Genomic DNA, 23597 nt, shown 5'->3' on the forward strand with positions numbered 1-23597 from the left:
TAAACCTCTTGTAGCCTGTATGAAACTATATTTAACATTTGAGTTAAAAAAGCAGAAAGTACAAATTATTTTGACTAATATTTAAGATCAGAGGATGTTAATGGATAATCACAGACTGTCAAAGTTAAGTCAGATTAATGCTATCAAATTAAATTAAACACCAAAAATTCAATAAAAGTAGTGAACTGATCCCTAAATTTGACTTGTGAAGAGCCTTCTGTGTTACTTTTGGGCAATTAGCTTGAAAGAAACCCAAATGTTCTGATATAGAAACGTAACCAAATGTTTAATCATATGGGAAGCAGGTCAGAAAAAAGACATGTGGGTCATTTGTGTTGTTGTTTAAGTGGGATGACTTGGTGCTTTCACGAATAATATTGACATTTTTGTCAGATAAAACATTCAAATATTCATTAACCCTTGTGTTGTCTTCCTGTCGACCATTAACTTGCATCAAAATTGTAAATTAACTTTTTTTGGGCTCTTTTTCACAATGTTCTTGTCACTTTTTTCAAAGCTTTTTTTGATTTATGGTCAATAAACCTAATTTTTATGACATTATACCTATTTGTTAGTTAAATTTAGATCAGAGAATGTTGAGTGGATATCACAGACTGCTTTATGTCAAAGTTTAGTCAGGATATACTGTTGTGAAAACCATTTAAAAAAGGTTTTCAAATGCTTGAATTGAATAAAACACCCAAAATTAATTTAAAGTAATCATATATTTCACTTGCTCTCCATGCGTCAATGTTTATTTCTTTTTTGGGCAATGTTGTTGAAAAACAAAACCATATTTCTGATATAAAAAACGTTGAAAACAGGTAAATTTCAACCAAGGACAACACAAGAGTTAAAAGATTCCTGTCATATGCTGGATGGGTTTCCATCTTTATCGCATTTAATCATTTTGTCTCTGGTTTCAAACATCTCAAAAGAACTCAGAAGAATGTGTGTGAGTCTTCAGTTTGGACTGACCTGGCAAATGGGTTTCAGTAATAAAATGTCAGCTTTAATTGTAAATAAAGTTTTAATAACAAAAGAAAGTTGTCCTTGAGGGTTGAAAGTATATGCTGGAACACCACAACTAATACAAACTACTGTCTTTCATGACCAAAGGACCAAAAAAACTTGACCTAGCAACGACCTGTATGCCATTGTTAAATATGGTAGGAATGCTGAAATCCCATTATAGAATTATACGTTTATATAACTGTTAAATATCTTCATTTACCTTTGTTGTGCCTGATGTTGATGCTGTGCAGGATCAGCTTCTCGTGGTGGAAATGAAATGTGGCTCAGATAACACTCTGTAGCACAGGGAAACATGAGACACACACACACACACTAACCCTTACCTAAGTATATAAGACTATATGCACTTTATGAGACTCTCCATGCTCTGTGGACACACCTCAAGCTCAATTTGCACATTTTGTTTTATTAGTTACATTTTTTGTAATTGTTTATATTGATTGTTGTTTTAACGTTGCCCACTGTATGTTTAAATGTAACCTATAATTTGTAAAACTTTGAATAAAGATCTTTTAAAAACAGATTGAATGAGTGAATAAAGTTTGTGACCAAGTCCAGCCAAAACCAACCAGTCGGAGCAAACTTACTCATTTTATAGCTTAAAGATTTAGTGTGTAACTTTTTGATATTAATGAACATCCGTTGCATTTAAGCCATTGCCAAATGAGTTGCTACGAAGCTAATTAAAGTGCTCATATACTGCTTTATGGCTTTTCCCCTTTCCTTTATTGTGTTATATATCTTTTTTGTGCATGTTATAGGTTTACAAAGTGAAAAAGCCCAAAGTCAACCCCAAAGGGACTTACCATCTCCAACAGAAAACACTATTTTAAAGAAAATTTATTTTTTCACGATACATTATTCATTCAAAGAAAATTGGTGTCTTTTTTTTTTTTATTTAAGGCATTTCCAAAAGATGACTTTTTTTATTCCTCTTTTTAGTCAACTTAAGCATGGGTTCATAAACTTACGAGTGCAACTCTATCTATCTATCTATCTATCTATCAAGCAGGATTTCAGCCCAGTAACTGAAAGAAATGAGATCCAAGAAATAAACACTGAACTCAATCTTATTAATTCCAGTTGATTTTAATGATCAAATGTACATCATCTTAGGGTTAAGTTTCACATAACACCCATTCCCTAATACAAAAGGAGTTCTCTATCCCCATACAAAAGTCCTCTCATCCATTACAGTAAGTATCAAAAGTAGCAATGAGTAGGCAACACCACCCAGGTAAGACATCAAGACAGATTCATCCTGACTTCTACAGGATGGACATACAAACCAAAAATCTGACCTCTAATCTTTCAGCTAATCGGAATTTTGATGTAATATTTTAGCATTTTAAGCAGTAATTGACTTTACAGTGAAAGTACAATCAAACACGTGCACTGGAGAAATACTGATTGACTGATTGATTGATTGATTGATTGATTGATTGATAAATAGACTTAGATTAACATCAATAACAAATCTGAATCTTGCTTATTAACTTCCAAAGTCAGAACTGAGGCACAAAGTCTGACTTTGTTCAAGAAGATCTGTTCGTGTGAAAAATACAGCTGAAAGAACAACAGAAAACAGCAAAAAAACTAAAAACTCTAGCACAACATTAAGTAGTCTGTTGTACACCGCGGGAAACAGCAGTGTGAAGGCAGCTTTAACAGTCAGTGATTCGTTATGGCAACAATATGTACTCTTTAATATGTACTCATGGGAATCTGGGAGCTTAGAAATCAACAATAAACATCAGTAGTCGCATACAGTTTAGACGCTTGCTGGCAGAGCAAGTGTAGTCTGTCCACACTTTAAAATAAACATCATACTGACAATTAAGTATTCCAGTTCTTCTTCTTTTAATTGAGATGTTTAATCATTTGTGTAAACTGTCAGAGAGAAAATTTTAGGATTCAAAATGATTCAGAAGTTGGTCGTTTAGCTCCCTGGTACACAATCAAAACCACTAAAAAGGTCAAATGGGTCTCATTTTCATTTCGTTCCTGGCACTGTGTAACCTGAAGCAAAGTGCTCTGTACTTAGAAATTTTTCAAAATGTGGCTCTACTTGGTTCTGTCCCATCCTTTTACAAATCTAGTTTTAACATTTTCAAAAGGCATGGACACCAAGCTATCGTATCGGGACATTTTCACGAACGTCAAGCTATCTTTAATTTACCAATCAAGTAGAAAAACTACCGTCAAGTGCAAAGTTTGTCAACTGATCATTTCAGGACAGCAAAAAGAGATGAGATCTCTCTTTCTGAATCATATTTCTCCCTCTATTTTCTTTACAGCTCCAGTTTTAGGCCAGATTATAGTATGTTTTACCATTTTGTCTCCCTGATTCACTGCACAATACAGTGTCCAACTAACAGAGAACAGTCTCCACTCATGGATTTTGTCTTCCCTTAAAACTTTAGACTCTTTTTAAGAATTTCTGAGGGTAGTTTGGCATATTGAAAAACAAGTAAATCAATTGTCAGAATTTTGTTAAGCAACTTGTTGATTGGACAGTTATTTGCAGTGCAACTAATGTGTCCACTCAGACAACAGATGCTAAATGGTGCACGACGAGTGACAGTGGGTTTCTCGGAGCCTCATGGGACGGTGACGTTGAACGGGGAGCCTGGGATGTGGTCGTCGCCCCACTTGACAACCAGGATGTAGTTGCCCCGCTCTTTTAGCATGTAGCTGACGTTGTACTGCAGGCTGCCCAAGTGTTTGACCAGGACCTCCTCACAGGGGACCTGAGGACCGTGCACACCCACCAGCAGCATGTTCTTACCTGGGAAGTAAAGTATCCAAATATCAATGTAGTTAAAAGTTTAGTGTAGCATTGCTTGTGCATGCATCTACATTTACATCCTGGGTGATCACCTGACCAATCCTGTTGCTGCCCTAATAGTCTGGATCAACAAGTATATTTCCAGGATATAGTCATTCTTTGCCCCTCCGCTTTCGATCTACAATACACTGGTAAGAGCAAAGAGTGTTTAAAGGTCCTATGACGTGCTGCTTTTTGGATGCTTTTATATACGCCTTAGTTGTCCACTAATACTGTATCTGAAGTCTCTTTTATATAGACCTTAGTGGTCCTCTAATACTGTATCTGAAGTCTCTTTTATATAGACCTTAGTGGTCCCCTAATACTGTATCTGAAGTCTCTTTTATATAGACCTTAGTGGTCCTCTAATACTGTATCTGAAGTCTCTTTTATATAGACCTTAGTGGTCCTCTAATACTGTATCTGAAGTCTCTTTTATATAGACCTTAGTGGTCCCCTAATACTGTATCTGAAGTCTCTTTTATATAGACCTTAGTGGTCCTCTAATACTGTATCTGAAGTCTTTTATATAGACCTTAGTGGTCCTCTAATACTGTATCTGAAGTCTCTTTTATATAGACCTTAGTGGTCCCCTAATACTGTATCTGAAGTCTCTTTTATATAGACCTTAGTGGTCCTCTAATACTGTATCTGAAGTCTCTTTTATATAGACCTTAGTGGTCCCCTAATACTGTATCTGAAGTCTCTTTTATATAGACCTTAGTGGTCCCCTAATACTGTATCTGAAGTCTCTTTTATATAGACCTTAGTGGTCCCCTAATACTGTATCTGAAGTCTCTTTTATATAGGCCTTAGTGGTCCCCTAATACTGTATCTGAAGTCTCTTTCCAGGTATTCAGCCTTGGTGCACAATTACAGCCACACAATGAGCTTTCCTTAGGATGTGCCATTTCTGTGTCTGTAGCTGTAAATGCTATTGAGGAGGAGAGAGGGGGGGCAAGGTGGAGGTGTGGCCTTGACACTTTGCTTGTTTGAAAGCCATGATGTCTCAATCTTTCTCGTGGGCGGGCCAAATTCTCTGGGCGGGCAAAGCAGAGAAAGGGGAGGTAACCTTTCCCCTTATGACCTCATAAGGAGAAGATTCCTGATTGGTCCATCTGAGCTTTCATTTTCTCAAAGGGAGAGCAGGATACCCAGGGCTCGGTTTACACATATCACCATTTCTAGCCACTGGGGGACCATAGGCAGGCTGGGGGGGGGAACTCATTAATGTTAAAAAACCTCAAAGTGACATTTTCATGCCGTGGGACCTTTAACCATGCATCCAGCGTTGTTTTCTTTTGCGGGATGAAAATATTCAACAAAAACAAGTTCCTTCCCGGGACTGTTTTTGCAAAGCCACCGTCTGCGCTGCGTCTGGAGCTTAGTGACGATTGTGATCGGTTTAAAGAAATTGAAACAACCCAGTGTTGTTGTTTTTTTTGCTTATCCCAGAATGAATCTGTGGTGTAGCCAGACCACACTCCACAGCGCTGTGGAAATAGGTCTGGCAATGTGACACGCATTATGTGTTGTTCATACACCTACACTACATCATCACAGGTTAACAGTGACATCGTGTTGTGGGTTGGAGTCTCACTTACCAGCCTTGCTGCAGTCTACGGAGAAGTTGCTTCTCTGGCCCACGAAGGCCTTGCTAAGACCGGTACCTCTGCTCAACACCTTGCTGGCGTCAGAGTCGCCCAGCCTGGGCATGGCACTCTGGGTGAAGCTGCTGCTGGACGCCCGTACTACTGGATCCACCGTCAGGGTCGAAGTCTCGCTGGCGTTGGTGACATTCACCAGCCGAGAACCTAAAAAAATATATACCAGGCATGATTATTCAGTGTGCCGATGTGCTGCAATAGCAGCAATTGGCACACTGACTATTATCCCCCATACTTATTCCACACATTTTTGTCCCGCTACTAGTCACGGAGTGTTGCCAACACATGCACACAAAATACATCAAAACGTGTGTAATTGTCGGGAATGGTGTGCTATGTGTTATCAAAGAGATGTGCCGCGCGGTTTTCCCGAAATCGGCAAAAGAATGCCGCAAAATTTCACATTGCCTTTATTGGGACATCTTTGGGAAATCGCTTAACATAGCTCAAAACAGCAGATTTACTGTTAGCTAGTGTTATTCGGATGTGCACCAAGTAGTAGGCACACTGTCAAAATTTCGTGCGGAATTTTCTAGTTTGTTATAAACTTTTAAACTTTATTGTGGTAGCTTGAAAAACTTTTCAGAAATAGTTTGAAGAGCAGGACAGCAAACAATAGTAAGAAGTTGCAATGCAGGAACAGGACTTTCTAAAAAATTTAAGTCTGCCCCATCTAATCGTACTGCTCTCCTACATTTCCCAGAATGCCATTTGACAAGCCGCAAGAACCTACCAGGATTTATTGCATCTAGCCCTTTGTTTGGTGATTTTTTTTTATGTAGGTGGAGGAAAAACAAGGACAATGAATGGGTCACAAAATAACTAGCTTTAGAAAGATAAAAACAAATCAATCAAGTTAATCTTTGAGTTTACATTATGTTGACACTTGTTTGGTATTATACTAAATAGCAATACATACATTTTTTATATTTGAGAAAAAGTAAAAGGCACACATTAATTTACGGTTGATGTTTTAGATAGGGATGCAGATACTGATATTGGGCTGATACTGGCTCAAACAGCTGGGTATCAGTGACAATGGGATCACATATAACCAAATAACACTTCCGTAAATTTGTATCTATATATTTATTTGTTACATATTGTTTCATAAAGTTAGGAAAGCAATGTTTAAGTCACAGAAAAGAATGATCACAGTCACTTCCACACAGTGAGGCATATTAATTATTAATTAACCGTATTAATTAAAACACAGTTATTGGATCGGTACTCGGTATTGGCCGATACACAAAGCTCAGGTATTGGGACTGAAAAAGTCGGATTGGTGCATCCCTAGTTTTAGACAGATTTAGATATTTTCTCCTGTAAAAGTGCATTGGAGGCGCTAGTAGAAACATATCTTCTACTGAATTATAAAGCAGTTATCCACAGAAAGAATAATGACTAGAACAGAACATTCATTTTACAAACCCCTCTAACAGCCTAGAAATCTAGACCACCATAGCGGCAGCAAATGTAATTTGTTGCCAGGGTTAGTCTAGCAACTCTTCGTTGGCCTGCAAGCTGGAAAAACCAAATTGTGGTCAGGCCAATCACATCGTGTATAGAGTCTGTGGGCGGGGCTTATGGCTGCTGCTGCTGGGAACAGAGGTCTTCTGGAAGACTTGGAGTTCAGCTTTTCTTTGAGAAAAGCTGAACACTGAAGTCATTCTTAAAAAAAAGGAAGATGTGTTCGGAGTTTAAAGTTTAATCTATCAGCTAGCGTTGCTCTGATTGGTTGGAGTGCTATCCTATTGCGTGCAGAGGAAATTTGAAAGACAACTGTTTATCCCGCCCCTCGGATTGAGCCCTGCCAATGGATCCCAGACCCAACATCTGGATGTGGGACTGGCTTGTCAGGCTAGGTTTGTAGGGTAAAGTGGCACAATAGTTCAGCAGAGTGACGTTCACCACTTTACCTGTGACTTTGGCCTTGAAGGGACTGCCACTGATGTGGTTCGGTCCTCCGTATTTGATGCTGATCAGGTAGTTTCCAGGCGCCATTGGGGTGTACTGCACCTTGTAGCCCTCTGGAACCTCCTTGCAGTCCATCTTGACCTTGGATGGACCCTCGATGGTCACGGACAAGGCCCCGGGGCCCGCCTTAGTGTTGTTAATGACAAACTCTGACTGGCTACCTGCAAGATGTAATAAAAACAACAACCCTGTTTTACAGATAGCCGTGGTTGTCAAAATAGTGTGTGTTAAACGTACAAAAGTTTCACTAAAAATTTTTTTGTTATGTATTATCATAGATGGTAAAAATAGTGGACGTAGATGTGGACTGCCTTTTGAAAGCCTTGAGTTTGTAAATTTAGCCATCACTATCTTGTTTCGTTTTTTTTTTTTAAACCGGACGTGACGATTTTGGACTTTTGAGCTCAGGAGGATGACAGGGCCAAGCCGGTGTTGTTTATGGTTGCAATGGCGCCGCGCTAGAGGCTAAAGAGGAAAAGTTGCAGATTTTCTGGCTGAAGCGAGTCATCTGGTGAAGATTTGCCATTCATCTGTTTGTACGGCAGTGCAGAAAATCTGCTAAATTAAGTTATCATCTAATGCTAGTGCTAGCTAGCTTGGTTGGCAGAACAAGATATTTTTAGGCGACCAAAATATTCCAATTAAAAAGGGTCAAAGTTTAAGATGAAAACACATACACCCATAAATAAGTTAAGGTCTATTTTAATGTACACAGTGCCATGGTTAGTATCACTAAACCTCTGTCCTTATGGACAGGTCGAATTGTAGCCACAGCCCTAAAGCATCCCCTGCTTTATCGTCTATTTTAAAATAAATGGGACCATCATTTACTAAATGAACATCATGCTGTATTAAAGAAGACTTGAAACTAGCGATTGAGACCATAAACTCATTAGGAAAAATTTTAACTGAGGTAATAAATCAAGTGAAAAATAAGGTCATTTTCTCATAGACTTCTATAGAAACTGACTTCTTTTTGCAACCAGTGGAGTCGCCCCCTGCTGGACATTAGATAGAATGCAGCTTTGAGGCCCTTCCACATTGCTTTACTTTTCAGTCCTTTCAGTGTTTATTATTACAGACAGACAGGTAACCCACCTGTCGTGCCTCTCTCCAGTCCAGCTCCATATGCTGAGACCAGACCAGGCTCTCCGGTCTGTCCTGGTTCACCGACTCGGACCTGGAAAGGACTTCCAGGGATGTGGGAGCCGTTGAACTTGACGTCGATGGTGTGGACACCATTCTCCCTGGGGATGAACCGGATAGCGTACTTGTCTGGAGGACAGGACAGAGGATTTGGTTACCAGAAGTCCCAACATTTGGCTTCTTTAGACCTCTTTAAGCATACCTGCAAACTCAGAAGGGCTGAAAAAGGTGACACATCACAAAAACAACCACTGGATGGGAAAAGGGTATTTTACAACAACTTCCAATGCAGCACAAGGCTGGCGAGGCAAATTTCAAGTCAACGCAACATCTGTGTTGTTTTTCATACAACGGCAGCTATAGATTGTTGTTGGAGTATTCTCCAGTGAAATACAGACACACTTTTACACCGTTTAGCTGTCAGCATTTTAACCGTGTTTACTCCAGCTGCTAGCTAACGGTAGGCTAACGTTACCTGCTGCCAAGTGCAGCGTTAACTAGCTAACGGTAGGCTAACATTACCTGCTGTCGAGTGTAGTGTTAACTAGCTAACAGGCTAACGTTACCTGCTGTCGAGTGTAGTGGTAACTAGCTAACAGACCTTTTTCCAGCTCTGTGACGACACACTCCTCCAGAGCTCCAGAGGGGCTGTGGACTTTGGCCTCCATCTTGCCCTTTGCTCCGTTCAGACGGACCGCAAAGGATGCTGGGTGATTCACCTTTAGACCAGACTCCTACCGAGGTCAGACACATCAGGGAATGGGGATGGACATTTTAACAACAGGAAAGACAATAAGTTAACACTTCAAAACACACACTTATACATATAAGTTATTATTATACTTATAATATGGATGATGCTCAAAGACTGAGATGGCAGTTCACATATGAAACATATAAATTAGCCAATTATTAAGATAAAGCTTGGGAGAAGAGGAAATAAAGTTCTTTATCGAGATGAATTGTAGATGAGAATCTGTTGTTTGTGTGTGGTATGTGTATAAGTGTATATACACATGTGTATGTGTGTATATTTGTATTCATGCATTTATATATGCGACAGGAAGAGGTTTGTAAAATAAAGGTTTGTTAAAGTACATTTGTGGTGTCTTGTAATCCCATGTGGGATGGGCCAAAATGTTTGGCATGACACAGAAATAAAACAGAACTAACTAACTGACTAACTAACTATACAAATGCACAGAGAGTGAAGGGCTACAAACAAACTAATTTCTCTTTTTCTAGAAGTTTCTCCATGTATTTTACCTGAGCTCCTGTTGGTGCAGCTCCAGCAGACAGAGGCAGACGGCCACAGTGTTAATAAGCAGAGTTAAAACACTATGACAATGCACTACCGTCTTACAGTGTTATAGTACAGTCTTTAAAATGTTGTAAATCGTGGTCTGGGTGTATACTCAATTCTGATTGGCTGCAGGGTGTTTATTAAAACGTGATCTAGGATTGTTTACCGTTCTAAATGTAGGCGCTACATTAAATGAAAAAAACAATCTGAACAAATTTCACCCACAATGGCCAAATTATTAAACCTACATTGTGTAATTTTTAGAGTTGATTCTTAGAAAAAAAACTTTGTTCTTTAACAATTATGTGCTCATTCATTTAATTACTTCCACCAACTAATCAAAGTATTCTCGTAAGCGTAGAATCTAGCGTAGAAAGAGCGACATACCTTGGGCTGGGCGATATGGAGAAAATCGAATATCACAATATTTTTGACCAAATACCTCAATATCGATACCGCAACGATATTGTAGTGTTGACTATTGGTGCTTTCACAAAATAGTTACACATTGAGATTTTTGATAAATAATCATCAGTAATGTGGATATAATGACTAGTCAGTTACAACAAGTTCAGAAAATGACATAGCTTTACTGTAATGCAGCCTTTAACACAAGGAAACACTTATTCCATATTAGGATATCCAAAATCTAAGACTATATCTAGTCCTCCATCACGATATCGATATAATATCGATATATTGCCCAGCTCTAGACATACCTCTATCTTTAAAATACATTAACCAAAGAGAGACATACTTCCATCTTTATAATACATTAACCAAAGAGAGACATACCTCCATCTTTATAATACATTAGCCAAAGAGGGACATACCTCCATCTTTATAATACATTAACCAAAGAGAGACATACCTCCATCTTTATAATACATTAACCAAACAGAGACATACCTAAGAGAGACATACCTCCATCTTTATAATACATTAGCCAAAGAGGGACATACCTCCATCTTTATAATACATTAACCAAACAGAGACATACCTCCATCTTTATAATACATTAGCCAAAGAGGGACATATCTCCACATTTCGCCCTCTTACACTCAGTGGCAGCATGATGAATGCCAGGAGATTACTCACCAGGGAAGCGAAAAAGAGAATTAAAACGACAACGCGACAGGCAAAGCGACAAGACCAAAGTTAATATTGGAGTGGCTACAACAGCTGCGTGGAAACGATGGAGATACTAAGAGATCATTTTGGGTTCAGCCACCGTAGGAGGAGGGGCTAGAAAGTAATATTCAGTTGGTTGTCATATACAATTTCACCACTAGATGGGAGAAATTCTTATACAATGTAGCTTTAAGATAAGATAGACTTATTAATCCAACACTGGGGAAATTCTGACACTGGGGTAAAGGGATAATGGGATAGGCAGTTTGAAAATCCCAATCATATCTTCCAACACTGGTGCACTATTCTCATAAAGCACCAAGACAGCAGTACTCACTCTGTTGACTGTACTATAAGACCCAGATTTAGCTAACACATGAGAGCGCTGCAGACTGTACAAAAAAGGGGTTTGTGTTCGGCTACGGACAAGAAACAAAACACTAAAGGAACTCTACAGGAACAGCACGAGGTCTGCTGTGGCCCACCTCCATCTGCTGTAGCTAGGCAACCAGGGAGCTGACGATGCTGATGCTGCTGTTAAAAGCCTTTAAATGAAACACAAGTGAAACACCAGCAGTTCCACACCAGACAAAAGAGGGATGACCAGAGCCAGGCAAAACGGTCCAGAGAGGGAAGATAGCTTTTTTTAAATATATAATTTTCAAACCGTGTATTTGCCTGGCTGTGGTCACATCCATGAGGCCAGTTGCATAAAGAAATTAAAATACTTCAACCTGACTATCTGCACAAATGCAAGGTTTCGACTGATATGGGCTATTTAAGGCTGGTGTAAAGTGTTTAAAAGATCCCACGGCATAAAAATGTCACTTTATGAGGTTTTTTAACATTAATATGAGTTCCCGTAGCCTGCCTATGGTCCCCCAGTGGCTAGAAATGGCGATAGGTATAAACCGAGCCCTGGGTATCCTGCTCTGCCTTTGAGAAAATGAAAGCTCAGATGGGAATGTAATTCTGCACCAAGACTGAATTTCAGGAAAGGGACTTCAGATACAGTATTAGGGGACCACTAAGGTCTATATAAAAGAGACTTCAGATACAGTATTAGGGGACCACTAAGGTATATATAAAAGAGATTTCAGATACAGTATTAGGGGACCACTAAGGTCTATATAAAAGAGACTTCAGATACAGTATTAGGGGACCACTAAGGTCTACATAAAAGAGACTTCAGATACAGTATTAGGGGACCACTAAGGTCTACATAAAAGAGACTTCAGATACAGTATTAGGGGACCACTAAGGTCTATATAAAAGAGACTTCAGATACAGTATTAGGGGACCACTAAGGTCTACATAAAAGAGACTTCAGATACAGTATTAGGGGACCACTAAGGTATATATAAAAGAGATTTCAGATACAGTATTAGGGGACCACTAAGGTCTATATAAAAGAGACTTCAGATACAGTATTAGGGGACCACTAAGGTCTACATAAAAGAGACTTCAGATACAGTATTAGGGGACCACTAAGGTCTACATAAAAGAGACTTCAGATACAGTATTAGGGGACCACTAAGGTCTATATAAAAGAGACTTCAGATACAGTATTAGGGGACCACTAAGGTCTACATAAAAGAGACTTCAGATACAGTATTAGGGGACCACTAAGGTCTATATAAAAGCATCCAAAAAGCAGCATATCATAGGACCTTTAAATGAGAAACTAAAAAGTGTTGACTCCAATAGTACTAATAGTACTAATAGTTCTTTTTGTTGTAGTGGAAAAAGCTCTGAAAACATGTTTAGACTATCATTCATTCACATTACAACTCCTAAAATACACTTCCTGCCAGCTCACAGATGGCTTCAAACTCCGCTACAAACTGTGTTGAGTTTTAAAACATCACTAGTAGGATTTGGGGGCTAAAAGCAGCGAGTTTTGGTCTTTAAAGGGAATTTCAGTACAGTATGTTGCTGTTAGCTTGTTGCTGCTTCAGGGATAACTCGCCATAAATTTGATCCCAACGTTAATAAGCGATAACCCAAACCAGTCGAACCATCACACCCGGTTCATCTTCTCTGTGTGGGAGTAAAATCTGTCTTTTGCTCATCACATTTTCATGCAACTGTGCCCCACCCCGGAGCCCTTGAACAAGGCAAGGCAGGCTGGGTGTGGAGGTGTCTCCTCATGCCTCACCTGAAGGCCGGCAACAGTGAGGCGCCGAGCGTCGTTCGCTGGAGCGACAACAGGAACAAGGTAGGGGCTGTCAGGTATGTGCTGGTCGTTGAACTTCACCGAAATCTCATAATCACCTGGAGAGGAGAATGTGAACTCAGAGGGTCAAAGAGATGCACCTGTTGGTACACGATCCGTTCTGCGCATGTGCAAGACGTTAAGCGCACGCGCAGATGAAAATCCTGTTTTACGACACTGCACTAGCGGTTAGCCGAATTAGCTGTTAGCTATATAAACTAACGTTAGCTTCCCAGTGGAGGCTAGCGGCAGACCGCTACAACTATCACCAGAAGCGTGGAACAAATCGTGCAGTGTCCACTATCCTCGGTAAAACCATGTGTACAACAGGATTACACTGCACGATCTGTTCCACGCTTCCGATCGTTGGTTTAAACGTTAGTTTAGCTAGCTAGCTAACAGCTAATTCAGCTAATCGCTAGCTGAGACAGCATGTAATACTTTTAAAAGACCCTCAAAATAAAACCTGAAAATAACAGTTAAAATATATAACCACTCTAACGTCAGTTCTACTTTACTTGTGCTCATTCATTTAAAATACAATCAAATCAATACTTGTCTTTATTGTTATTACTGTAAAGTATTAATGTAGCTGTTGCCTGCTTTTCCCAGTGTTTAGCTTGAGTTAACTTTATTTTAGACTGAATCAAGCTGTCAGCTAGCTAGCAGTTAGCCAAATTAGCAGTTAGTTTAGTTAAACGAACGTTTAGCTTCCCGGTGGAGGCTAGCATGGAACAGATCGTGCAGTGTAATCCTGTTTTACCGAGGATACTCAAGAGGATACTGGACACTGCACGATTTGTTCCACGCTTCCGGACGTAGTTGTAGCGGCAAGTCGTTAGCCTCCATTGGAAAGCTAACGTTAGTTTATATAGCCAACAGCTAATGTATAATGTCGTAAATCCTGGTACAACAGGATGTTCATCTGCGCATGTGCTTAACGTCTTGCGCATGCGCAGAACGCATCGTGTACCAACACTTTCAGTGAACGGTTGTCAGGATATGAAATGGTAAACTAAACTAAAGAGTGTGTTTTCTGTACCGGGGTCCTGAGCGATGTAAGAGACGCCACAGGATCCGTCTTTGCGGTCGTCGAATGAGATCTCCGCCCGGCTGGGTCCCTCCACGGCGATGGACAGACCACCTGCCCCAGCCTCCCTCGTCCAGATACTGAACTCAGCTGGTGGGTGAGAGAGAGAGAGAGAGAGAGAGAGAGAGAGAGAGAGAGAGAGGGAGGGAGGAAGGGAGGGAGAGAGACAAATGTAGTGCCAGTTATTGTCATTTCCTTTTATGTATAGGTTGCTTTGGCAATATTAGCAATGTCTTGTCATGCCAGTAAAGCTCTTTAAGTTAAAAGAGAGAGAGAGAGAGAGAGAGAGAGAGAGAGAGAGAGAGAGAGAGAGAGAGAGAGAGAGAGAGAAGAGAGAATAAGAAAAACTGAAAATCAACAATACAAAGACCTTTCTTACAGATTAGTCCAGGCCAATATCACTATATTTGGTTGTGATCCTACATTAAGTGATAATGAAATATATGTTTTTCCGTCTGTCTGTGTGTCTCTGTGTGTGTGTGTGTGTCTCTGTGTGTGTGTGTGTGTGTGTCTGTGTCTCTGTGTGTCTCTGTGTGTGTGTGTGTGTCTCTGTGTGTCTCTGTGTCTCTGTGTGTGTGTGTGTGTGTGTCTCTGTGTCTCTGTGTGTCTCTGTGTGTGTGTGTGTCTCTGTGTCTCTGTGTGTCTCTGTGTCTCTGTGTGTGTGTGTGTGTGTCTCTGTGTGTCTCTGTGTGTGTGTGTGTGTCTGTGTGTGTGTGTGTGTGTGTCTCTGTGTCTCTGTGTGTCTCTGTGTGTGTGTGTGTCTCTGTGTGTCTCTGTGTCTCTGTGTGTGTGTGTGTGTGTCTCTGTGTGTGTCTCTGTGGTCTGTGTGTGTGTGTCTGTCTGTCTGTCTGTCTGTCTGTTTGTTTGTTTGTGTGTGTGTGTGTGTGTGTCTGTGTGTGTGTCTGTCTGTCTGTGTGTGTGTCTCTGTCTGTGTGTCTCTGTGTCTGTGTGTGTGTCTCTGTGTCTGTGTGTGTGTCTCTGTGTCTGTGTGTGTGTCTCTGTGTCTGTGTGTGTGTGTGTGTGTGTGTCTCTGTGTGTGTGTGTGTCTGTGTGTGTCTCTGTCTGCATCTGTGTGTGTCTCTCTGTGTGTGTGTCTATGTCTGTGTGTGTGAGTCTCTGTGTGTCTCTGTCTGTGTGTGGGGGTGTGTGTGTGTGTGTGTGTGTGTGTGTGTGTGTGTGTGTGTGTGTGTGTGTGTGTGTGTGTGTGTGTGTACCTGGCTCTCCTGCCAGTGCTCCCTCCAGTCCGGGACCTCCTGCTCTCACCTTGGCGGCCCCTCCCTCTCCGAGCGGGCCCACAGTGAACTGGAAGGGGCTGCCCGGCACGTGCACGCCCCTGTACCTCACGCTCACGCTGTGCACGCCCATCTCTGTGGGCACGAAGCGCACACAGTAGGTGTCGTTACCTGCGGCGACCAGCTCGGCAGGCTGACGGGCTCCAGAGGGGGAAGTGACCTCAGCGGTGACGTCGTGCATGTCGATCGCTGCAAAGAGAGAGTTTGATTATTGGTTTTTTTTAAGCTAAAATACTCTCAGGGAGATAGTGAAGAGAGAAAAGGAGATGACGAGGAAAATAAGAAGCAGCTGCAACTTAAAGGTCCCATGACATGGTGCTCTTTGGATGCTTTTATATAGACCTTAGTGGTCCCCTAATACTGTATCTGAAGTCTCTTTTATATAGACCTTAGTGGTCCCCTAATACTGTATCTGAAGTCTCTTTTATATAGACCTTAGTGGTCCCCTAATACTGTATCTGAAGTCTCTTTTATATAGACCTTAGTGGTCCCCTAATACTGTATCTGAAGTCTCTTTTATATAGACCTTAGTGGTCCTCTAATATTGTACTCATATGTAACTCATATTAATGTTAAAAAAAACTCATAAAGTGACATTTTCATGCCATGGGACCTTTAATGAAGCATGTTGTGTTGCAAACCTTGTGCTGCCAGCCCAGCAATTCTTTTTTTTTGCCTAGGGCTATAACGCACCCTCCACCTGGGCACTACCCACTGAGCAGTGGGCATCAACAACCCAAACACCCCTCGCTGCCCTTTTCCTCCCCGCCAGAACCAGACCGGAGAGGCCGGAGATGAGGCGCACGTGCCCAGGGGAGAGGCTCTGATCCTGGGCAACGGCAGAGGAATGAGTCCTGCAACCGCTGGATCTTCCAGACCAGCGGAGGGAGCAGTAGGAGCGGGAAGTGTGAGGGAGGAGCTGTCGAGACAAGGCCAGGAGGAACCAGCTCACTGGAGGAAAGAAGACGATGGAAAGGGGGGAAGAGAGCAGGAAGAAGAGGATGGCAAGGGGAGGAGGATAACAGGAGAGGAGGAGGAAGAAGAGAGAAAAGATTGGAGAAAGGGACAGAAGGCAGACAAGGAGAAAATAAGGAGAAGCTGAGGAGGGAAAGGGGCGAGACATGATGGAGAAGAGAAAGTGGATTAGGAAAAAAGAAAGGAAAGAAACAAGAAAAGAGACACAAAAAAAGGCAAAAATAAAGATTAAGGAAGGAGAAGGATGCAGGGTGAGACAAAGGGAAGGATGGAAGAATAGGGAAAGAAAGAAAGACAGGAAAAGGAGATTAAGATAGGACAAAAGGACAAAGCTGACACAGACTACAGCCAGTACAGCAGTAAGAAATGAGACAGGAACCAGAGAAAGGTCAGATCTTCAGACAGGAAACAGTTTCAGAAAAGGAGGAGCAGCTCTGATGACGCAGGACCTTTTCAGTCTGAATTTCCTCTATAACAGTGGCTCGCAAACTTTTTTCAATAACGTACCCCCCTTTGAAAGTTAGCCAAGTACCCCCTGACGAGTGCAAAGCATTTTTGGTAGAAAAAGAGCCTCTATAAAGAGGTACGTTACAGCTGTGCATCATTAGTGTCTGATTTACTTAACAAGCTTGTAACTGAAACGCACTTAAATGTTACTTCAGAGGTTAAGAATCCATAACTAGATACATTTTATGAATTATGCATGACTGATATATTTGAGTAGTAGTATTTTGATTAACATTTCAAAAAGGAATCTCACGTACCCCCTACAGTACTCCTAGGGGTACACAGACCCCCATTTGAAAAACATTGCTCTATAGGGTAACAACCATGGGCGATTTTAGACCCTTTTTAAGGGGGCTCAAGCCTCATCTCACCTCAGCTTTTTTGGTATTTCAAGCGAGAGTTTGTGAACTTGTCTGTTAGTGACAGAGGACCAACAGTTACAGGTTCAAAGGGCTTGAAACAGGTTGGATATCCTGCGTGTCTGTCTGCTGGAACCCCGTCAGGGAAAGGGTTAACAGAAAGTGTCAGCCAATCAGAGGAGGGTATGGTGCCAGACTCCCGCCTTTGGCTGAGTCTCTATCTGATCTGTCGGGGGGCAGGAAACGGTTGTAAAGTTTAACGTTGGTAGTCCCCAGAGAAGAAGAATTTGGTCATTTCATGGTGCAGATTAGAACCCAAATTGAAACGTAAACAACTAAATTTGCCGATAGTTAGAACATTGTGTCAAACTGGTCGTTATTACTGGGACTTATAAAGTGTCAGGTTGAGTTAAAAACGTTAGCTGACGACGTTGTTCAGTAGCTAGCTCAGAGAATATCGGCTAATGAAATTACTGATTTAGCCACTTCACCTGTCATCCAATCACCATGAGCCCCTTCAGATTAGCGAGGTGTGTGTGTGTGTGTGTGTGTGTGTGTGTGCTTGTTTAACTATATTCGTGGGGTCCAAAAACCAGTATACTTGTGGGGTCCCGACAGCTTTGTGGGGCTAAAATGCTGGAGCCCCCCAAGTTTAAAGGGCTGTTTGAGGGTTAAGACTTGGTTTTACGATTTGTCCATATTTCTTTTCTTTTTTTTTCTTTGACGATGGCCCACAAGTGGTCCGTTTAAAAAGAATATTGAACCATAATAATTAGCTAGATAAAAAACGACCTAAACCTTCATATCACATGATGACCAGGGTCATCGCCTGACGCATGTCCGCTTCCTGCCAGGCGCGCCACTCGGACACAAGCGAGTCCGGCGGCGGCCAGCGAGAGCGAGAGAAAGTTGGAAGTTGAAGTGCCGGTAAGTGGACTTTTGAAGTGATCGAGGCTACTGGTTTGTTATAGTAGCCTACGAGTCTCCTCCAGGATGAAAACAGCCAGCAGGTGAGCTAAATTTGTGGCAGCGGCGGCTAACTTTAAAGGTAGTGACAGTAACTACATGAGCTGCTGCAGCCACAATCTCGTTTTATAAAGGCAGTCCTTAAGGCAGTGTTTTTGTGATTGTTGCGGGCAAAAATCCTTGATTATGCGGCATGTTTTCTTAAAAAATGCGATGGAATATTCGGGATATTTATGCAATTTTATGCCATGAAATTGCGGGAACTTGCAAAAACTGCTGTTTGATGAAAAATATTTTTTTGATGATGTTCACATGGCGTAATTACGTCACTTCATAACGCTCCCATTGTAATGGGATGTTTTAGTTCAGTCAGAAAGGTCATGTTGAGTTGACTATAAGGGGATTTTTAAGTCTAGACAGAAAAGGTTATGTCGCAGACATCTATGAAAAATTGCACCCAGATGTGTCCTCATTTCTTATTGTTTTGTTATCCTGCTATAGCAAGATATTTCCTGGTTTCATCCTTAGCAAACAGGATGCTTTTCCTCTGCAAAAATATATATACTCTTGTCTTTTTGTGCTATTTTGAGAGCTCTTCCACTGTACTCTGATACGTGTGCTGTGTAACTCGATCTGCTTGCTTGCAAGCAAATAATAAATTTGAACAAACTATCACGGAACAACTTGTCTCTTGTTTGAATCGTCTTTATTGGTTGACAGAAATCTTCCACCACACCATGGCAACACAAGATATATTATGGGACTTTTTTGCAACGAAAATGCGGGGATTATGAAATCATGCAAGCCCTGCATATTTTGCGCAGAAATTGACAATTTATGTGGCGAAAGTGCGCCGTATTTAAAATAAATGCGCTCTTGAATTAATTAAATTATGCGATCGCATAATTGCGTTTTTCTGGAGGGACTGATAAGGGCACATACTAGAGTCATCGTGTGGCGTGGTGTGTGTGTGTGTGTGTGTGTGTGTGTGTGTGTGTGTGTGTGTGTGTGTGTGTGTGTGTGTGTGTGTGTGTGTGTGTGTGTGTACTGTACCTGGTATCTTCAGACTGAGGTCACACACACTGCCCACGCTGGAGACTGACGCTGCCTTCTGTCGTCGGGTGATGCTCTCCCTGATACGACCCTCCCCTGTCACCCGCACTGTGAACGGACTTCCTGTTGATAAATACACACACACACTTAAATTATTCATCAGAAAAGACATATCCCATTACGTTTAATTAGACATGTATTGGTTTAGTTTTATTTTTAGTTACATGTTAAACTGCTGGGAAACTTCTCATGAGTGAGACAGCATCATATGAGATTAGGATAAAGCCAAAGAGCCTGAGGCTCTAGGGATTTGGGATTACTTTATGGTGCACCTGACTACTAACTAGTAGCCTGATTATGGGACTTTATGCCATCTCTGTTTAACTTTTGTTTGATTGTTTTATGTAACTGATTCCACTGTATTTTCTGTCTGCTTAGCTTGTGCTTTTTTCATCTTTTACACTCCATGTGACCAGGATATCTTATGCTTTGGCTGAAAAGTTATTTCACTATCTGACCTCTTCATCTTATTAGTCCTCTGTGAACTGTACCCTATGAGCTGCCATTTGTCATATTTGGAAATAAAAATTTTAATTACAAAAAACTAACTGCTGGATACAATATGTCTCCTACTTCATGGAAATATCATCTGTCTTTACCTGGTACGTGTTGTTCTGCGAAGCGGATTGAGACGATGTAGTTTCCTGGTTCAGTGGGACAGTAGGTAACGGCACACGTCCCGTCCTCCAAGTCCTCGGTCTGGATGTCCACCTTACTGGGACCTTCGATGGACAGAGCAAGGCCGCCATAACCTGGACACAAGAGCACACACATACACACACACAAACACAGATATAAGAATAAAGGCAGAAACAGGCTGTCTGTGTGTTTCCTAATCTTAGCAATTAACTTAGTACAATGGTAATACAATAGTGTGATGAATCCAATAATATAATAATAACTAATGAAAGACAATAACCTTTCCTTAAAGCTACATTGTGTAAGAATTTCTCCCATCTAGTGGTGAAATTGTATATGACAACCAACTGAATATTACTTTCTAGCCCCTCCTCCTACGGTGGCTGAACCCAAAATGATCTCTTAGTATCTCCATCGTTTCCACGCAGCTGTTGTAGCCACTCCAATATCAACTTTGGTCTTGTCGCTTTGCCTGTCGTGTTGTCGTTTTAATTCTCTTTTTCGCTTCCCTGGTGAGTGATCTCCTGGCATTCATCATGCTGCCACTGAGTGTAAGAGGGCGAAATGTGGAGGTATGTCCCTCTTTGGTTAATGTATTATAAAGATGGAGGTATGTCTCTCTTTGGTTAATGTATTATAAAGATGGAGGTATGTCCCTCTTTGACTAATGTATTATAAAGATGGAGGTATGTCCCTCTTTGGTTAATGTATTATAAAGATGGAGGTATGTCCCTCTTTGGTTAATGTATTATAAAGATGGAGGTATGTCTCTTTGGTTAATGTATTATAAAGATGGAGGTATGTCCCTCTTTGGTTAATGTATTATAAAGATGGAGGTATGTCTCTCTTTGGTTAATGTATTATAAAGATGGAGGTATGTCCCTCTTTGACTAATGTATTATAAAGATGGAGGTATGTCCCTCTTTGGTTAATGTATTATAAAGATGGAGGTATGTCCCTCTTTGGCTAATGTTTTATAAAGATGGAGGTATGTCCCTCTTTGGTTAATGTATTATAAAGATGGAGGTATGTCTCTCTTTGGTTAATGTATTATAAAGATGGAGGTATGTCTCTCTTTGGTTAATGTATTATAAAGATGGAGGCGCTACATGACACGTCATTCATGTATTCTGAATGTCAGATTCTACGAACAAAGTTTTTTTTTGCTAAGAATCATCTCTAAAAATTAATAATAATGTAGGTTTAAGTTTATATCAAACACAAGTCTAAGGCCATGCTAGCAGCTCTGTGAGGTTGTACATAGGCACAGCAGTGCTTTGAACTAGATGCTAACATGTTTAGCTATTATAATCTTTACCATGTTCAACATGTCATCAGTTGTGTTAGCAGGATAACATTTGGTAACTAACACTGAACACAAAGTACAGCTGAGGCTGACGGGTTGTCAAATATTGCTCATGGATCATCAAAGTTATTACAATTAATGGGACCTCAATGCTGATTTCGTGACAACCCCTCCAATAGTTGTCGAGACATTTCAGTCTTAACCACAAACGTCTGAGGCATTCATCCTTTGAGGAACATAAATGAATGCACTGTACAGATGTCATTGCCACGTTGACGTGCGTTTGGATCATAATATTGCTGGATTGCCGTGACATTTTTTACGATCTTCTGTTGTGTGTACCCTAGATAGAGTCATACTGACCGGCTTCCCGCGTGTCGACCACAAAGCTGGCGTTGTTGAAGGTGGTTCCCTGGACGAGGCCGTCCCCGTGAGCTTTGACCTGGCTGGCGTCTCCGATCTCAGACTGGACCACCATGATGGTGACGGGACTGTTGGCAACGTGGCGCCCGTTCTTCAGGATGCTGACCCGGTGTTCACCCACCTCCCGGGGAATGAAGGAGATACCTGGGGAGGAGGAGGAGGAGGAGGAGGAGGAGGAGGAGGAGGAGGAGGAGGAGGAGGAGAGAGGGAATGCAAGGGTCAATTTGGAGGGAATGAAAGGTGAAAGAGGTAGAGATGGGGAGAGAAGAGAGAAACAGGGGTGGCAGTAGCTCAGTCCGTAGGGAAATGAATTGGGTTGGGAACTGAAAGGTCGCTGGTTCAAGTCCCAGTACCAACCAAAGTACAGAGTGCGGATTTGTAGCTGGAGAGATGCCAGTTCACCTCCTGGGCACTGCCAGGTGCTCTTAAGCAAGGCACTGTACCCATCCCCCTCTCCTGTCCTGAGGAAGACAGGAGAGGGGGATGAGGAGGAAACAGGAGGGGAAGAAGATGGAACAAGAGTATGAGGAGTAGGAATGAAGAAGGAGCAGCAAGTGACAAATATACGCACAACTGGCACATACAGGTACATACCTTTTGGGGGGTTAGAAAACCGACCATCCCATAGAGGTCAATGCAATTTGGCGTGTGTTTGGATCATCATTTTGACAAATGTGTGTGGATTTGTTTCTTGTTAAATAGATTTGTTTTATACACACACTTTTATTTTTTATTGTTATTATATAACCTTGCCTGAACTTGAGCATTCACGATACCTTAATAAACTAAGGTTGATCTCCGCTGGTCTGGTCTATAGCCTGGAGCCGGTCCGGTCTATAGCCTGGAACCAAAGCCCATCTATCAGGATTTATTTTAAGGACATGGCAAGAGGACAAAGGGAAGACCAGGGGTTTTGGATGCAACAAACTACTCAGCAACCTTTCTGCATAGTAAAAGACCTTTTTCACAGCAGACATGTTGACTTGTCATAGTAGGAAAAGCACAGCTGAGATTGATAACCTTAACGATGGCTCAGTTCCATCAAGTGTCCCAGTAAGATATTTCAGTGAGTCAGCATGAACAAAACCAGGACCTCTCCTAAGTGGAATGCAGCCAACGTTAATGGTTTAATACCAGGACCTCTCCTAAGTGGAATGCAGCCATTATTAATGGTTTAATACACCTGTGCTTTTCCTACTATGACATGTCAACATGTCTGCTGTGAAAAATGTCTATTAATTCAAAACGGTTTGTTTAAAAGTAAAAGTTTGAAACGATTAACATTTCCTCTGTCGTTACGCTGTTGTCGTCGATGGAGAACGCGGGATTGTTTTCCCCTAAAAGTGGGCGTGGATCTGTTCAGAGACTTTCTATGATGTTGCGCAGGTTGTGCGTACGGAGACGAAGAAAAAAGACTGAAATTAACACATACTGTTACAACGTGTGTGTGTGTGTGTGTGTTACCGATGTGGTTGTTGGCCATCCTCTTCAGCAGGCAGGGCTCGTCCCGGCCGGAGGGCGCCATGATGCTGGCGGTCAGCAGGCTCAGGTCCGTCTCATTGATGTCCAGAGAGAAGTCTGCCGCAGAGCCCAGTTTGACCTGAGAGCGCCGCTGGTTGTCCTCTG

General features: G+C 41.5%; 1 protein-coding gene across 2 annotated transcripts in view; it reads right to left on the bottom strand.

Annotated features, from left to right (window-relative positions):
* Positions 1–2103: 2103 nt before the first annotated feature.
* flnba (filamin B a) overlaps positions 2104–23597 on the bottom strand; it is a 139426-nt gene continuing 117932 nt past the window's right edge. For both annotated transcript variants that reach the window (XM_028576718.1, XM_028576717.1), the window contains 12 exons: positions 23436–23594; positions 21912–22115; positions 20203–20355; positions 19544–19666; positions 15606–15872; positions 14344–14481; positions 13245–13360; positions 9254–9386; positions 8605–8781; positions 7449–7667; positions 5467–5676; positions 2104–3823 (listed from right to left, as the gene is read on the bottom strand). In XM_028576718.1, coding sequence (XP_028432519.1) covers positions 3636–3823; positions 5467–5676; positions 7449–7667; positions 8605–8781; positions 9254–9386; positions 13245–13360; positions 14344–14481; positions 15606–15872; positions 19544–19666; positions 20203–20355; positions 21912–22115; positions 23436–23594 — 2087 coding nt within the window. In that variant the 3' untranslated portion in view covers positions 2104–3635. The remainder of the gene's footprint in view (positions 3824–5466; positions 5677–7448; positions 7668–8604; positions 8782–9253; positions 9387–13244; positions 13361–14343; positions 14482–15605; positions 15873–19543; positions 19667–20202; positions 20356–21911; positions 22116–23435; positions 23595–23597) is intronic.

The sequence above is a fragment of the Perca flavescens genome, chromosome 4, assembly GCF_004354835.1.
Source record: "Perca flavescens isolate YP-PL-M2 chromosome 4, PFLA_1.0, whole genome shotgun sequence".
Taxonomy (NCBI): domain Eukaryota; kingdom Metazoa; phylum Chordata; class Actinopteri; order Perciformes; family Percidae; genus Perca; species Perca flavescens.